The following is a 19128-nucleotide window of genomic DNA, read 5'->3' on the forward strand; positions in this document are numbered from 1 at the left end:
TACCTCAGGAAAGCCATTCAGTGTCCCAAAAACTCATTAATCAGGTAGAAAAATTAACATAATTTAAATATATGCATCATATTGCATATTCATTGTATTTTAACCTGTTCTTCAATATTTAATGTGTGTTTGAATAAATCCTTCATGTTTTTATGGCAGCCACCATTTAAATGTTTATATTTAAAAAAAGTATATGAGTAGAAACATAATGTCATTAAAAATGTATTATTAAAACGTTGTTATAAAAAACTTCCCTATGTCTAAATCAATTAATTTTAACCTTTAATAATATAGTGATGTACCAACTGGGGTTCCCTGTATACTTTACATCATTAGTTGAGGAGTTTTTTTTCCTTTGAGGAAATTTGAAATCGAATCATGAAATTTGTGTCAATGCCTAGCCATATTAAACATTCAGATGGAATTGTTTGTTAGATCAATGTCTTCATTGAGTCGTTAATATTCACATTTCTCTCTTTTATTTCAGCTCGAAAAAACAAGAAACTAATGCGGTTGCGGGGACATTCGTCCTCAAGTGAGCAGGCGCCCACTCTGCCCGATGAGCAAATGTGCTCGCTGGTGCCCAAGGCCATGCCCCAGCTGGTGCCCACCATGCTGTCCCTGCTCAAAGCCATTGAGCCGGAGATCATTTACTCGGGCTACGACAGCACCATCCCGGACACCTCCACCCGCCTCATGACGACACTTAACCGCTTGGGCGGCCGCCAAGTCGTCTCTGCAGTCAAGTGGGCCAAAGCCCTTCCTGGTGAGCCCTCAGAATTATCCATACCTTATATCATGTCAGAACTAGTGCTGTCAAATCGATTAATCACATCTAACAGAAATGTAAGTGTTTATATACACTCACCTAAAGGATTATTAGGAACACCTGTTCAATTTCTCATTAATGCAATTATCTAATCAACCAATCACATGGCAGTTGCTTCAATGCATTTAGGGGTGTGGTCCTGCTCAAGACAATCTCCTGAACTCCAAACCGAATGTCAGAATGGGAAAGAAAGGTGATTTAAGCAATTTTGATCGTGGCATGGTTGCTGGTGCCAGACGGACCGGTCTGAGTATTTCACAATCTGCTCAGTTACTGGGATTTTCACGCACAACCATTTCTAGGGTTTACAAAGAATGGTGTGAAAAGGGAAAAACATCCAGTATGCGGCAGTCCTGTGGGCGAAAATGCCTTGTTGATGCTAGAGGTCAGAGGAGAATGGGCCGACTGATTCAAGCTGATAGAAGAGCAACTTTGACTGAAATAACCACTCGTTACAACCGACGTATGCATCAAAGCATTTGTGAAGCCACAACACGCACAACCTTGAGGCGGATGGGCTACAACAGCAGAAGACCCCACCGGGTACCACTCATCTCCACTACAAATAGGAAAAAGAGGCTACAATTTGCACGAGCTCACCAAAATTGGACAGTTGAAGACTGGAAAAATGTTGCCTGGTCTGATGAGTCTCGATTTCTGTTGAGACATTCAGATGGTAGAGTCAGAATTTGGCGTAAACAGAATGAGAACATGGATCCATCATGCCTTGTTACCACTGTGCAGGCTGGTGGTGGTGGTGTAATGGTGTGGGGGATGTTTTCTTGGCACACTTTAGGCCCCTTAGTGCCAATTGGGCATCGTTTAAATGCCACAGCCTACCTGAGCATTGTTTCTGACCATGTCCATCCCTTTATGACCACCATGTACCCATCCTCTGATGGCTACTTCCAGCAGGATAATGCACCATGTCACAAAGCTCGAATCATTTCAAATTGGTTTCTTGAACATGACAATGAGTTCACTGTACTAAAATGGCCCCCACAGTCACCAGATCTCAACCCAATAGAGCATCTTTGGGATGTGGTGGAACGGGAGCTTCGTGCCCTGGATGTGCATCCCACAAATCTCCATCAACTGCAAGATGCTATCCTATCAATATGGGCCAACATTTCTAAAGAATGCTTTCAGCACCTTGTTGAATCAATGCCACATAGAATTAAGGCAGTTCTGAAGGCGAAAGGGGGTCAAACACAGTATTAGTATGGGGTTCCTAATAATCCTTTAGGTGAGTGTGTATGTATGTATATATATATATATATATATATATATATATAAATAAGTGTTTATATAATGTATGTGTATATATATTATTATATTTATGTCACATATAATTTATTATACAAACTATTATGTTAGATGCGATTAATAGATTTGACAGCACTATTTTACTTTACCTTTATTTTCAAATTAATGAGCTACTAGAAACTCATCACCGACTAAAAGCGTGAGAAAAGAAGCACATGATGTTCTCTGCTCTGGCAGTGTGTCATGGGCTTACTGGGCAAAAATGCTTGTGGAAGAGGATTACAAAAGAACCACATGATTGAGCAAACTCATTTCGAACTGTACATTCCCCTTAAAGAGACATATAGAAGTTTTTAAGTGACATGATGTGAAGGTCAAGTATGGTAACCCATACTCAGAATTTGTCATCTGCATTTAACTCATCAAAGTTAGTTCACACACATTAGGAGTAGTGAGTAGTGAACACACACACACACACACATATATACTGCAAACCGTGGACACACACACCCAGAGCAGTGGGCAGCCATTCACTGTGGCGCCCGGGGAGCGATTGGGGTGTTTGATGCCTTGCTCAAGAACACCTCATCATTTCCTGCCAGTATCGAGAATCAAACCCGCAACCTTCGAGTTTCCAGTCTCTATCCATTAGCCCACAACTTGAAAACATGACACACATGTGGAAGTTCAAAGAAATAGATTTCTCTCTGTTTCCTTATGTGATGTGTATATCTGGCCCTAATGATTATTTCATTCAATTGAATCTGACATTTTATGTAACAATGGTTTCATGAACAATTGACACAAATTTGTTCTGCTCCAGTTTCATGAATAAAGCACAGTGTCTTGATGTCAGGAAAGAAGATTTGGTTTTGATTTTAGTGACATCAAAATCATGTCAAAATCAGAACAAAGAGATGTCATTATGAAGTTGCGTCAGAGAGATCTGAAGCAAGAGCAATCGTATAATATTGCACAGGCTGAGTCTCAAAAACAAAGTGTAATTCAAACCATTTTACATTTTGAAACAAGGCCCTTTGATGATTCTTTGCAGCTCTTTGGTTCAAATCAAGTCAAGTCACCTTTATTTATATAGCACTTTTTACAATACAGATTGTATCAAAGCAGCTTTACAGTGATAACAGGAAAATAATACAACAAAGTTTGTTTCTAGAAGAAAATTGCGTCATCGTCCACCTTAAGTAAGGCAGATCAATAATATTGTTGAATATTAAATGTCCCCAACTAAGCAAGCCAAAAGCCAAGGCAACAACAGTGGCAAGGAACCAAAACTCCATCAGGAGACCGAATGGAGAAAAAAAAAACCTTGGGAGAAACCAGGATCAATCTGTCATGATCAATGAGGCGGAAGCAAGAATGCAAGTAAACTCTTTTATTTAGAAAGTTGAGCAGATCGAGGATCTCTGGAAGACTGGTGACGCAGGGACTAGACGGTCAGCAATCCGGTAGATGAAGTGACGTGATGATGAAGTAGGTGAATGGTGAAGTATCCAGACAACGAACGTAAGCCAGGTGAACACGGAACAGGAACAAGAGCACGAAACTGAAACGCTGACTGGAACAGGACCAAACACACACGGAGGACATCAAACAACGATCTGACAAAGAGAGAACAGTGCAATGAGTATTTAAAGGTGGGGGAATAGGCTGCAGCTGGTGATGAGATTGAGATCAGCTGATCGCTGATCAATCTGGAATGAGCGAAACGCCCACTCGCACACACCCACACACACAAAACAACAACTACACGAGACAAGGAGAAAACAGTGAATTCATGAACCGTGACACAATCAGCAAAGAATGTCCTTTATGTCATGAACTAGTTTGCTTGTGTAGGACTCTTGAGTTGGCTATGGTGTTTTTAAGAGTGTATACTTCCTGTAGAGTTAATGTCCCTGTCATATTCAGGCTTCAGAAACCTGCACTTGGATGACCAGATGACGCTGTTGCAGTGCTCCTGGCTCTTCCTCATGTCCTTCGGCTTGGGCTGGAGATCCTACCAGCAGTGTGATGGAGGCATGCTGTGTTTCGCTCCAGACCTCGTCATCAATGAGTGAGCCCACCTTTACTACCCACAATTGGAATGTTTTGGCTTTAAATGACAGGTTATGTGGTTTTCAACACCATTTTCAAACTTCCAGACTTACACTGGCACCATAAGTCAATTATCTTTCTCTATCGGTTATCAGACTTTAAAACTTGCGTTTAAGGATGAAAAACCCTAGACCTGTCTTGTACGTTTTATATGTGCTATATTTCAATGTAAGTGTTTCCTTTGGGTTATTCTTAATGAAAATCTAGGTCTTTTGATATCTGAATAATGAGCAAAGCAGGGCTGTGCGCTGACGTTCGAGATGTTACCTCTGGTCCTAGAAGGACGGAAATGTAAATTTAATAGGACATGGAACATGGTGTGTGAAGATTCAATCCATTGAACTTCGCAAAAGTTAGCAAATCGTCAACTACTTCTTTCTCAGACATGCTTATTGTAGCAGCCCAGGAGCTTTATTGCATATATATAATACAATTTGCATTACTAAAATAACATATACAAAAACTTTTAAAGGTGAATAATATATATTTTTTTAATTGTTCAACTTTATAATGTAAAAAAAAAAAAAAAAAGTAAAGAATGCATTTCATGAATTACACAAGATGTTTTATTTATATTATTCAGTCATATGTATTGCATGGAATGAGAAATGACAGCTTCTGGGTATTGAAACATTTGATGCACAGCTTGGAAATGCAAATCCTATATGTTGCATTTGTCAGTTTGGGAATTGCACATTATATCGCATATTCTTTTCTGTCAATATACAATCCTATCGTCAATAAATCCAATTAAACCTGTAATAATTTCACAGGCATGCTGCTTTATGTCCGTCAAAGATAAAATGACCGGATGTTAGAATAAATATCTAGTTCAGACATAAAACTGTTTGTCCTTTACATGAAATCTGCAAGCAATCACATCAATTACCGCATGGCTGTCTCAGCTGATCCTGCAGCCAATGAGATTGCTTGCCCAACATTTAAATAGTCTGGTTCAGTGTTTGCTGTAGGGTAAAACCCTTCACCTTCCCCAGCTCTACCTGCCTTGATCTGCTACGGGATTTATTTATGTCTATTTATGCAGCAGCAGCATATCTTACATGTTCACAGCAGCGTGTCTGTGTATCTATTAGCAAAAGCACGTTCATACTTGTGCAGCAGAGAAGATCTAGTTTGCCAAGACCAGATACATTAACATTGTATTATTCATTATCATGCTAAAACCATTTCAAGTTGTCATGATTGAACCGTTTCTTTTGTCTGCCATGATGTTTGGCCTTCTCTTTCTCTCTCTCTCTCTCTCTTTGGTGCTGTGAAATGCATGTAGAATATAAATATGTGTGTGTGTGTGTTAAAGGGAGAGGATGAAACTGCCCTACATGGGTGACCAGTGTAACCAGATGCTGAAGATTGCCAGTGAGCTGGTCCGGCTGCAGGTGTCCTACGACGAGTATCTCTGCATGAAGGTGCTTCTCCTCCTCAGCACAGGTACAGCAGTCATCACAATTCACATGTATGTCGCACTTACAGTGACCTCAAAAAGTCATACTGAAAAATGCATTAATGTCAAGTATTTATTTTAAAGAAAGCACATATTTCACAATTTTGTGGTTTCAAATGATAAAACAATGCATAATTTATGTATTTGGACGCTTTATCAGACAACAGTGGAACATGTTCATAATTAATGTGAAGGAATACACCTGTGGATACTTTCCTAGGATTGCCTGTGTGAGGTGAATTAATGCTTTCATGCGACTTCAGTGTCCAAATAGATTTTGAGGCCACTGTATTGCTGTCCTATGCAGATTTTCCATAGTATGTTGGTTATATATATACAAAAACGGCTTCTACGGGGCCATAACGTAAGATACAAGGTAATGGAGCCTTTTATACATTTTCGTGTTTCTTTAGAAATAAATAATGGAAAAATTGAGTAAAGTTATTTGCATGGAATACAGTGTCCCACAATGCAATGCTCTCGACTTTCCATTTTGTTTTATGTGACAAATGACCCAATCTCCTCCCTTGAAATCAGGTCTCTATCAACTAGTTAAACCAAGTACACACAGATGATATTAGTTTAAAATATGTATATAATTGCTTACTATATAGTGCATAATAACACAAATTTCTTTGACTTGATAAACTGTTAATTAATAATAATATTAAACAAATAATTGAACATCATTACATTGTTAAATTAAGTGTTATGTCCATACATTTTAGTTATAAAAAGAACACTTTATTACATTACAGATCGTTGTGAATAAAAAGTGCACTTTTAACAGCCTTTGTTGACTTATTATTTTACTGGACAGCCAAATGTTGAAACATTTTCGTTACGAAATTATAAATGAATATTCTGAGTTCAAGACAAGCATAAGTAACAGCATTTGTAACATAATGTTGATTACTACAAGAATACATTTTCGACTGGTTCCTCATTTTCATTTATCATGAGTTGAGAAATCAAATTTTCCCTGAACTTTTCACATTTAAGAGGTCATTGTACTCTTCAAGGTTCAGAATTTAAAACTTCCTTGTTAGTCCAAAAACAGTTTTTATTGAAACCAAGCTGCCACAATGACTCGGTTTCTACTTTTTTTTAAATTATGTAATAGAAATGAATGCATCAGCACAAGACTGCCTACACCAGGGGTTGGGAACCTTTTCTGACCAAAGAGATTTTTTTTTTTTTTGGTTCATGCATTTTTCCACAAGAGCCACAGTAAAATATATAATATATATATATAACTTTATATATATATATATATTTTTTTTTTATAATATAAAATATAATGTTTCAATAACATTTAAAAAAATCAGTAACTTTATTAGGTCTATAGACAACCAAAAACAACCAAATATGCAACAAACAATAAATAATGAGTTGCAATATGTAAATTAATTGTGCAGGGCTTTCAGCGTGAGGTTGAGTAACGTGAGAAAAGTAAGACTCCCTTTCCAAAACCCTCACTCGCCAAAACTCTGGTTATGATCAATGGCACTGTCTACACTGATCAATGAATATCTGATATTTACATCATGCTTGCATTGTGTTAGTTTTATGATTAAAGTATTTGTGAAAGTTAAGTAAAGTCAAGTAGTACTAGTGAGCTCATTTGTGTGCTTAACAGACATGACTGTGATTGGCTAAAATGCCTAGTGCTGCAAGCTTTTATTTAGAGTATGTTTATTAGGGGCCAAGCACCGAAGGTGCGTAGGCACCTATTGTATCTGTTCCCGTTCCTATTATTATTATTATTCTTCCGTTTCTTCCGACTGGGAGTCTATGGCAGCCCATAGAACCGATTGCGGGAAAGTTGTAATGGTTTGACATTCTGATAGAGGACAGTCCCAACATTAAATACACCAATTTTGGTGTGTCTAAGTCATTCCCTCTAGCGCCACCACCTGTCCAAAGTTTCACTTTTATTTTGCTAATAACTTTTGAACCGTAAGTCCAATCAACAAAATTCTTTTTTTCTCTTATTCCTGAGCTCATGCCAATTCGATTGCACCCTATGACGTCATTTTCGTCATTACAATATGGCCGCCATTTTGAATTGTCCTTAAAAGCTACTTTTTCGAACTCGTCCTAGATGGTTTGTCCGATTTGCACGAAAATTGAACCAGATCATCTTCAGGCAGTGCTGACCAAAAGTTATGGAATTCAAATTGATTCGTTAAACCGTTTTCGAAAAACACTCAAACTAATTTTACGTAGCGCCTGCAAAAACAGTCGTAGGGCTCTATCTCCGCAACAGTTTATCGTATTCAGACCAAACTTGGTACATGTCATCACAGGCATGACCTGAGGCTACATGCTGTGTTTCGGCGTAGCGCCACCTACTGGTCCGGAGATATGGAAAATGGCTATTTTTGCTTATAGCTTTTGAACAGTTTGTCCAAAAATCATAAAATTGGTCTCGTTAGATTCAGGGCAACATGCCGATTCGACTGATATCCAATTTGACCATATCGGCCATTTTGACTGTCAGCCATTTTGAATTTTGTGCTAAAATGCTGTATTTTATGAACGCATGAACGAATTGTTACGAAACTTGGTATTGGTCATCATCACGATGTCCTGAAGGAACCTGAGAAGTTTCGAAACAGCGCCACCTAGTGGTGAATTTTTTTTCCCAAATGCTTATAACTTTGGGTGTGGTCGACTTATTTTCACGAGACTCATCTCATTAGAGTCCTGAATCGTTGCCGAGTCCCACGATACCAAACATGCTAGGTTTCGTCTTACGGTTTGTGTAGCGTTGTGATTTAGCGCTTAAAAAACATTTGGCTATATCTTCGAAACCGCTAGTCCGATCGAGACGAAACCACCGTCAGAAGTTTGGAAACATAGGTCGATAGCTATACGCCAATGCCCAAATGCAAAAATATTGATGTTTAGGGGTAGTAAATTCCAATCAAAGTCATGTGTCAGTCATTTTTTACGTGTTTTTTCATATAAATGTCTATAACTCCGAAGCGAATTGAGATATCTTCACCAAAATTGACACACATATGTATGGGCTCACTCTGAGGGCACATAAAAAAAATGATGTGACTGAGCCTCTTGGTGGCGCTATAATAGAACAAAACATGAAATTCCCATTGACTTCAATACAGTTTTGTGAGATAAAATGCTATTTTCATTCAAAACCTACTTTTTCGAACTCCTCCCACACCGTTTGTCCGATTTTCACCAAAATCGAATCGTATCATCCCCAGACTGTGCCGACTAAAAGTTATGGATTTCGTGTCAATTGACGAAACCGTTTTCGTATAGCGCAGCAGCAAATTTGAGGCATGATGCTAATAGCACTATTCAGGCTTTATCTCTGCAATGCCTTGACATATTGACACCAAACTTTGTATGTGTCATTGTCTCCTCACTCTGACCACATCACATCAGTTTTGTAACTGCGCCACCTATTTGTCGAAAGTGATAATCCATTAAATCATATTTTTAATTACTGTTTCTATGATTTTTCAGCCATTTCGTCTAAAATCCTCTTTAAATGTCTTTAATTGCTCATTGTTGCAGTTGGTCTGACACTTTCAGACATGTCGGCATGTCTTGTCGTCTTATTCTGCTTGGCCCCGGTAATTGCTGCTTGCAGCTATATTTTAAATATAATTCTGTAATCAAGACTTTCCATGATTAGTTAATCTCGGCAGCTGTAATAGTAAAAACTAGTCAAGTTTTCAAAAGAGCTTCACATGTAATACTTATTTCATATGGAACAATGTTACCCAATCACAGGGTTAAACAGAGTGCTCAAATCAAAGGGCTAAAATCAGGGTACAACATTTTATTTTTGTTTCTAAATTGACAGTTTTTGATGTAAAAATCCTACTAACAACGTGTCCTCAGGAAACAAAATAAAAAATACACTTCATGACCCCCTTAAACCGTCATGTTTACAGTCGTTTTAGGGTTTATGGCAGTTCATTCTGCAAACAAATTTGTACAATTGTATATAACTTTACACAGGAGAGGTTTGTGTGGTCCTATTAACAGACATATTGTTTATGTCTTGTGGATATAGCTTTGAAACGGTGAGTATTGTGGTGAAAATCAAGTTTTCAATGCTGTTTATATGTCTGTGTGGTGTTTTTAATATGCTTTAAGACAAACCATGTGCAAATTCATAAAGTCAAACAACATTGCTGAGTATTTCCTCTTTAAAACTGCAGAGAACCAAAGACAGTCTCAAAAACGAGGTTTGAAATCGCACGTGTTTCTTACGTCACAAACTACCTTGTAACCAGTCACGTCAATGTGCCGGCGGGCTTTATCGCATCATTAACAGTGAACTAGTAGGGGAGTCTCGAGAGAAGCCAGGTTATCCCGCTATATTTTTCCGTTGATATGAAAAATCAGGTAGATTTAGCAAAATAACCCAGATGATAACTGGACACCAATTGCTGAATTGAACATGCACATAGTTTCTGTTTCAGTTCTGTTTTCAGTACCGTTTTAAACATAGTTGGCAGTAGTTTATACTACTTAAAATTCAGTAAATATCCTGATGCCGTACTTTCCGATGAGCCTCAGATCTCTCTATGATGAAGTCCTGCTGTCTTATCTTATTAGAGATCAGGATGTAATTCCACCAAGACAATCAATGTCTTCTGCGTTTTGCATAGGTTCGTTTGTGTTTGCCTGGGCTGGAATCCAGCATCCCTAGGCCTCAAATCCCTGGCTGATACGCCATTGATCTGAACGCCTCAGGGACTCAGCTTTGCATACTTTCCTTTGAGTTGTATGTGAGCCGGTAGGACCGTTGCAAGAGGAACCCTCACACATGGTGTAGTCTCTTTTAATAAGCTTTATGGTGTGTCTCAGCACAGAGGTGTACTGTACTGTATATACATATAACGTGAAGATTGATGTGCAGATTTTAAGTCAGTAGGGCAATTCTGACATGAGTGTGAATGCACTCTTAGTATTGGCATTCGTTAAATTCTGATTCTTTAATGACATAATGACTTACAGACTTTGCTACTCCTTGGAATATTTTCCTGATTAAAAGGCAATAATGTAATGTAAACGTCTAATCCTGACCCCATCTGTTTTCACAGTACCAAAGGATGGCCTTAAAAGCCAAGCTGTGTTTGATGAAATCCGCATGTCGTACATCAAGGAGCTGGGAAAAGCCATTGTTAAACGAGAGGAGAACTCCAGCCAGAACTGGCAGAGGTTCTACCAGCTCACCAAGCTCTTGGACACCATGCAGGAGGTAAGCGGGCATCTCTTACAATCAGCAAACACAAACAAGAGACATTATTGGCACTGACGGTATTATTGCGCGTACAAGAGAGAAAAACATGCTAGGCCAGAAACGCTTCATGCACGTATGGAACCATGTGGTCAGCACATTGCAAATGTTTGGCCTACATACTTATTGCTAGAGGTGGGGGACTCGAGTCACGTGACTTGACACGAGTCGCAAATTTAAGGACTATAATTATAAATATGTATTATAATAAATTAGTATTAATATTAGGGTATAAATGTACAATTAAGGAAGCACGTCGTGGCCAATATAAACTCTAGGCTGCTTGTTTCTTGTTTGGTACTGTGACATGACTCGACTTGACTCTTAGCAGGACTCGACTTGACTCGCTTGGTTTGTCTGCACTGTGACTTGAGAATTACTTGAGACTTGAACACGTGTGACTTGCTCCCACCTCTGCTTATTGCACATACTGCATTAAAGGATTAGTTCACTTCAGAATTAAAATGTCCTGATAATTTAATCACCCCCACATCATCCAAGATGCTCATGTCTTTCTTTCAAGGTTTTTGAGGAAAACATTCCAGGATTTTTCTCCATATAGTGGACTTCAGTGGGGTCCAACGGTTTGGAGGTCCAAATTGCAGTTTCAGTGCAGCTTCAAAGAGCTCTACACAATCCCAGCTGAGGAATAAGAGTCTTATCTAGCTAAACGATCTGCCATTTTAAAAAAAAACTAAAAAAACACCGTCCTAGTGCAAGATGAGCATTTGTGGTTAAAAAGTATATAAATGTTTATTTATTTTTTTAAATGACCGATGGTTTGGCTAGATAAGACTCTTATTCCTCGGCTGGGGCCGTGTAGAGCTCTTTGAAGCTGCATTGAAACTGCAATTTGGACCTTCAAACCGTTGGTTCCCATTGTCCCGTAGTCCACTATATGGAGAAAAATCCTGGAATGTTTTCCACAAAAACCTTAATTTCTTTTCGACTGAAGAAAGAAAGACATGAACATTTTGGATGACGTGAAGGTTGAGTAAATTATCAGGACATTTTAATTCTGAGGTGAATAATCTTTAAAAAGCCCAACCGTGTCCTTAGAGAGCTTCCTTCCTACAGAGTCTACAACTTTCAGATGTTCCTGAAGATCGCTGATTCATTCAGGAACAAAACAACAGTGCTGTGATTATCTGAAATTTGAACACCACCTTACATGACTCAACCGACAAGCAATGCGCCTCCGGGGAAACTGAATGCCGAGAATACTTTAAAAAGTATTATAGTGTTTGCCTTTTTATTATTAGACAGAACTGTTCAACAAAGACAGTAAACCACAGAAGATGGTTCTCAGTGCTATCAAAATAAAAGTCCCGCTTACGACGCGTAACGGCCCAACAGAAAAACTTATATCGTTCAACCACTACTTGTGAATGTATACACTTTAGTCATTATTTTTATTCTTTAGTATTTTTACACATAATATGAATTAGATTAATTAACTTGGAGGTTGTACCACATGACATTTTACTACCTAAACAAACCAAAACATTAATAAAAATATCATATAAAATGTACTTTAAAGTATCTGAAATTTTAAGACTTATTGACCTTGACAGACAGTCATGAGGCTCTGCAGTTGTCCTCCCTATGCTACTATTTAATGTTTAATGTAATGTCGGTTGCACCACATGACTTGATTTGGTGCAACAGCAAAAAAAAATCACAAAAAAAAAATCAAAGAAGCAATAATAAAACATGCAAAACAACATATTTTTGAGGACACACATGCTGTCCTGCAGTTGCATTGTTTGTAAAAGCTCTACTGAAATGCTACTTCTGTCCACAGATGGTGGAGGGGCTTCTCGACTTCTGTTTCTACACGTTTGTGAATAAATCTCTGAGCGTGGAGTTTCCTGAGATGTTGGCAGAGATCATCAGCCATCAGCTACCAAAATTTAAAGACGGGAGTGTCAAGCCTCTTCTGTTCCATCAGAAATGACTGCCTTAGATCATAACAATGCCTTAACGCCACCCTTCCCTTACCAGCGCCAGTCCAACCTGCCCGATTGCCCCCAAACATCCTGAATGAATTGAGCATGAATTCTGCTTGATTCTCAGAGGAGAGAGGTGAAGTTCGCTCTTCACAAATGTTTGTGGAGCAGGACAAAGGACAAAGCAGAGTCATGTACTCAGAGCAGACGGAATATGACTTTCAGAAAGACGTATTTTTGTGATATTTTCTCTTTTTTTGCATGTACACTGCTGAAATGTTTACAAAGGTATGTCAAAAAAAAGGGAAATGTGCCTTTTTTGCGCTTTGCGAATCAATTTCAGACATTTCTCAGGCTAACGCAATGACTTGGCATACACACTTTATGTCGACGACTCCCATTCGTCACGTCACGTCTGTTTTCTTGTCTAAGCCTGCCTCGATGGTTCTCTGTTGGGTGACAGCTTAAAGGAACACGCCGACTTTTTGGGACTTTAGCTTATTCACCGTATCCCCCAGAGTTAGATAAGTCCATACATACCCTTCTCATCTCCGTGCGTGCTGTAACTCTGTCTGACGCACACACCGCTAGCCTAGCTTAGCACAAACACTGGAGGTAAACGGCTCCAGCTAGCATACTGCTCCCAATAAGTGACAAAATGACGCCAACATTTACATGTCGTGATTTGTATAGTCACAGCGTGTACGAATAACATGGTCACATGAGACACAGCCATCTTCTAACCGTATTCATACTGGGAACTATATTCTCAGAAGACGAAGCACTGCTTCTGCGGAGTGATTTACTCCAACTCTGAGCGAACTCTGCTCCTCACCACAGGGCTTCTCAGGCGCTGCGAGCAAATCACTCTGCCCAAGTAGCAGTGCTTCGCCTTCTGAGAATATGTGACCATGTTATTTGTACACGCTGTGACTATACAAATCACAACATGTAAATAGGAAAATGTTGGCGTTATTTTGTCACTTATTGGAAGCAGTCGGGTAGATGTTTTATTTTATTTTTTATTTTTTACAGATTGGGCTTTGGTCGGACTCGGGCTCATTTAGCTTCTCTCCTTTCATCGTGCCCATAATATACGTGCAGAGCGCAGGCTACTGTATGAAATATTGTTATATTGATAATATTATAAATATGCAACGCAATATGCGATCACGCGCGTGCAATGCATTAGATGACAGTTGACCATGCAGAGCATCAGGGAGAAGTTAGCACGTAAGGAGTTACTAAAAGTTCCCAATACTTCAGGAAAAGCTGCATTTTGAAAGAGTTTTGATTTGATTACCGAGCCTGAAGCCTTCAACAGTGGATGCTATTCTTTTTCTTCACAACGATCGCGAATAAACAGTGAATGAGCCTACTCAGTTCAACAGATTATTATTTTTTTCTTTATTATACTTGTATTATTATTGAACGTTAGCCAGTTGGCGAAGAGTTCTTTGAAACGTTGTTCTTCAGTAAAGTTACTTGACATCAAAGAAAGGTAGGCCGTAAATCTTTATTTACCGCTGGATCACATTTGGCTGTATAATATTCTCTACTGCATGCTTATGCTTCTCTGTAATGGACAGTCTGTATTAATATTTGTGGGCATAATTGTCGGTGGTGGTAGTTATGTTTGAGGCCTATAATAAAATTTTACCTAGTAGCGTGTGTGTGCATCTTGTGTGTGCGTCTAGCAGAGACAGCGCGCGTCAGAGAGAGCTCAAAGTGATATTGATGTTGGTCTCGGGTCGGGTTCGGGCTGAAAAATTGCAGACGTTTTCGGGCTGGGGCCGGATTAGGGCTTGAACACCACGGGCCAGGTCTCGGTTAGGGCTGGATGTTTTGCCCCGTGCAGGGCTCTAGGCAGTATGCTAGCTGGAGCCGTTTACCTCCAGTCTTTGTGCTAAGCTAGGCTAGCGGTGGGTGCGTCAGACAGAGTTACGGCACGCACGGAGATGAGAAGGGTATGTATGGACTTATCTAACTCTGGGGGATACGGTGAATAAGCTAAAGTCCCAAAAAGTCGGCGTGTTCCTTTAACGGTCCTCTGAGGTGCTCAAAAGTATAAAGCATTTTTTTTTCAATCTCATCGAAGTTCCAAAACAAGTATGTATGCAGCGCCGTGGAAATGCCATATGATAATTCAACTCAAATCAAGATCTGTTCCATGACTGTCAGCAAATACTAAGTTATTTCTTTGTTTGTTTTTTAAATAGTTCACCCAAAAATGAAAATTCTTCCATCGTTTACTCGCCCTCGTCTTGTTCCAAACTTGTATGCCTTTCTTTACTCCATGGAACACAAAAGGAGAAATTCTAAATAATTTCCTGAGTTTTCAAGCTTCAAAAAATACACTAAAGCGCCATAAATGTATTGTTAGAGCGGCTCATATACCACTCATGTTGTGTGTCTTTATATAGACAAGTCTTTATTCACTGAAGATGTACCTCTTCGATGAGGACCAGATTAGTCCGATTCATAAACAAATCATTCATTCGTGAATTTGAATCTTTGTCGGTTCCATTATTTAAAACAAATAATAATAATAATAATCGGTGTTCCACAGAAATAAGCAATTCATACGGGAATAACATGAGGGTGAGAAAAATGTTTTGTTGTTGTGGATATTTTAAACAACTTATTTTACTACAATTAAAATAAAATAAAATGGAAATACATAATAGTATCTCAATTATACTAAAACAGCACTGACAATTTTTTTTCTTTGGGTGAACTTTTTATCTAACTGAAATTTTAGCATATTATATTGACAATTGATTATTAAATTAATTTTGTTTTTATGTTAATTATTAGCTCAGGTTCACGTAAAATAAATGACCATCAGCACTTGGTAAATCCTGGAATCAGTGGATAATTCAGGGTTATTTAGTCAAATTCCTGTCCATTCTGGCCATATTCAGATTAGCATATCCCAGCATTCCCCTCCTCTCCACTGTGGTGTGTTCATGTCTTTGTGTGAATGTTTGTGCGTTTTTTTAAGTGTGTCTCGGACACCTCGGATTATTTGTTCATGCATTTAATTTTCTGTCATCCTTGGGAACCATTTTAATTGAATATTCTCTGCATATTCTGAATCTGGTAACCCACATAAGGCCCACAAGTTTTGACCCACTTTTTGTTTTTGGTAACATCAGAACAAAAGGAACATTTGTTGTTCTCGTGCTCGAGTGTGTGTGTGTGTTCGCTCGTTGTTGCGTGTGTTACTCCGCTTTAGGGTGTCTGCACCAGCTAAGCTTCATTACTAGCCGAGAGGAATAATTCACTCAAAAATGAAAAATGGTTATTAGTCTGTCATTATTTACTCATCATCATGTTGTTCCAAAGTCATGCTGTTATCTTTCTGTCTCTATGACCTGTTGTATTGAAAAGTGCCGTGTGACGATTCTTCGAAACATACGGGGTCGGAAACGGCACGAAGGTGAGTAAATAGTGACAGAATTACATTTTTTGGGTGAAATATGTCCTTTTTTTAAGATAGGCCTACATGTTGCACATTTCTGGAATTCCCATTGTTTGAGTGTATAAGACAACTGAGCATTCAAAGATTGAACTAACAATGTTATCTTAAAATAACACAACTAGATTTGGTAATGTGACCATATTCAGCCATTTATTTAGCCACTATGGCCATGTACAGTATTAAAACTCTCATGGTGAGCAGAGGGTTAAAGGTTCATTTCCAGTAATGCAGCCGATTGTCGTCACCTGGCGTATGTCACAGAATCCGGTGTGTGTTACCGAGCCACTGTTTGTTTAACGCTCATTTCCAACAGCTTCATTAATATGACATGAAATCGAAATGTACGCGGTAAAAAATCCCAATCACGTGTTTTACGAGACTATTTTTTTACAAATTCCTCGCTAGGTTTGTGAGATGACGCGTTTTCTAATTGTTTCACACTAGGCCTTGCAAAGGGAGTTTGTGAGCCATAAACCAGAGGTTGTATGAATTCAGAAAAAAAGCTGAAGTGTCTAAAAAATATTTTTTTGTTTGGTAATCATTGATCATTTTTTAAAAGTAACTAAAAAGAAAATATAATTACACAGATACACTTTGATATACACATCATTTTACAACAAAATTTTAATACATAAAGTTGTATTGCTATCTTTTTTGTGTCAAGAACTGTATTGCAGATGTTATATGTAAATGTAAATTCTATAAATCTATAGGGAATATATGAGTAATCACTGTTTTAAGTTAGGAGTCGGGGGTTGCGAGTATAGCTTGTATAGTGCAACAGAGTGACCAAAGCAACGCAGATTTAAAAAAAAAAAAAAAAAGATTAAAAAGAGAGAGAGAGAGAGAGAGAGAGAGAGAAAAAGAAATATTTAAAGCAGTTACATTTTACAGTAGCACTTACTACCCAACTCTAGTACTTTATTTCATCCTTTTCTATTTCTTTTATAAAGATTTAGGCTTTGGTCTCATACATAATGCTGTAAAATGAACTAGTAAAAAATAAATAAAAAATACATATATATATATATATATATATATATATATATATATATAAATAAAGCTGTGTGTAAAAGTAATGTATCAGAGCCTGAGAATTTGCACTACCCTAATACTGGCTTGACATAGTATATTTTGTAAAAAAAAATTCATGCAAATACTATCTTTAAAGATTAAGGGCAAATCATATTTCACTGGTATATGGCTTTCATTAAAGTCTTCTTTTTTTTTTTTTTGCATTTCAGTTATATGTAAAAGTAATCCAATGTCTGTTTGTTTGAAAAAATTGTTTTGTATGATTTGTGTATTACACCTCTCCTGTAGTCAATGTCGATCATTACACATATTTGATTAAATGTTGGATAAAATGTGTTCAGAGGAGGTCTGTGTGTGTTTTATACAGTGAAATCAATGTGCTAATTTGCTATTTTTCCCCATTGTGTTTTGACACAAATCTACACTTGGACTTGCTGGTTTATTTTCTTCTCAATCCTGTCTGGTCCGCAAAGTTCAGAAACCGATTGTCGTTTAAAAAACAACAACAACAAAGACCTGTACAATATTTCTTTTAATATACAATATTTCTTTTCTTTTAATATTCCAATTGTATTCCGATTAAACCGAGCAATTTCTAACTAAAATAAAATTCAAAATAAAACAAAAATCGACATCAATTTGTATTTAAATGAAGATTTATTGAACATTTTTATTGAACAGAAAAAAAAATCAAAACAACTGAACCATATTTTTATTTATTCAATATTCTAAAGAATATTAAGGCTCATAAAATTGTACACGATTTTTTTTTTTTTTTTTTTTATGTAAAAAGATCAATTGGGCTATCAGAAAAATTAAGTTAGTGTGCTACAATAAAAATATATATCATTCACATTTTACAAAAAAAAAAAAATTATACCTTATCAATTGTCACTTATTTACAATGTTAATACACTCCAAAAGAACACAAATCTCATCAGAGATAATGCTTAAATAAGAGTGGTTTACATGACGTTAATTCACATTAAGAAATAATTTACGCTTTTCCACTTACATGCTAAGAAAGGAGAAAAAATTAAATTCAAATTTTTTTTTTTTTTTTTTTTTGCTTCCTGATATACAAAAGAGTGCAATAGTTTCCCCCCCCGGAATTAACAGTTATCTCTTAGTAGTTCTAAACAAAACAGTTACGAGGACCTGAAAGACACAAAACACATTCAAAAAGCCCCAGACTGCATAGAAACAGCACACGTATTACATCATGGAGAACCAGGAAGTGCTCACATATTTATATATATATATATATATATATATAAAAAAATTATAATAATTCATGATAAGCCCTGTTTGAAAATCTAAGGAAGAGTTTCTTGATTGTGGCCGAAGCGGTAGCAACAATTTGGTCCCAGGGTTTTTTTGTTTTTTTTCTTCCCCGTTCCCTTTTTTAAACAGCTGCAATGCACTGTGGGATATGTGGGACAATGATGCGCTAGTGAAATGCCACATTTGCCAAAAACCCATAACATTGGACAGACACGCTCAGGCATGCTAATGTGGCTTTTCTGTCGAAGTCCAGTTCTTTTGCCTCGCCAAAGACTCCAACCAAAAGCGTCTAAACGAACTCCACGTAGTTCTCCGGAATTAACCCCGTCTTCCCATCCAAGGTGCCCTCCAGCCAGCCTGGTTCTCTTGACCGATGAACTATGAGACAAAAATGCAAAAAGACTGTTTTTGGGTCGC

At 37.7% G+C, this 19128-nt stretch overlaps 2 protein-coding genes across 7 annotated transcripts in view; one reads left to right on the forward strand and one right to left on the reverse strand.

The window, feature by feature from the left end:
* The window catches only part of LOC311276903 (glucocorticoid receptor-like), an 83132-nt gene extending 64435 nt beyond the window's left edge, over window positions 1–18697 (forward strand). For both annotated transcript variants that reach the window (XM_084386914.1, XM_084386913.1), the window contains 5 exons: window positions 488–766; window positions 4025–4169; window positions 5529–5659; window positions 10763–10920; window positions 12764–18697. In XM_084386914.1, coding sequence (XP_084243040.1) covers window positions 488–766; window positions 4025–4169; window positions 5529–5659; window positions 10763–10920; window positions 12764–12916 — 866 coding nt within the window. In that variant the 3' untranslated portion in view covers window positions 12917–18697. The remainder of the gene's footprint in view (window positions 1–487; window positions 767–4024; window positions 4170–5528; window positions 5660–10762; window positions 10921–12763) is intronic.
* The window catches only part of LOC311276901 (rho GTPase-activating protein 26-like), a 122619-nt gene continuing 121127 nt past the window's right edge, over window positions 17637–19128 (reverse strand). For all 5 annotated transcript variants that reach the window (XM_084386909.1, XM_084386908.1, XM_084386906.1 and 2 more), the window contains one exon: window positions 17637–19089. In XM_084386909.1, the coding sequence (XP_084243035.1) occupies window positions 19001–19089 (89 nt within the window). In that variant the 3' untranslated portion in view covers window positions 17637–19000. The remainder of the gene's footprint in view (window positions 19090–19128) is intronic.

The sequence above is a fragment of the Rutilus rutilus genome (genome assembly GCF_951802725.1).
Source record: "Rutilus rutilus genome assembly, chromosome: 18".
Taxonomy (NCBI): domain Eukaryota; kingdom Metazoa; phylum Chordata; class Actinopteri; order Cypriniformes; family Leuciscidae; genus Rutilus; species Rutilus rutilus.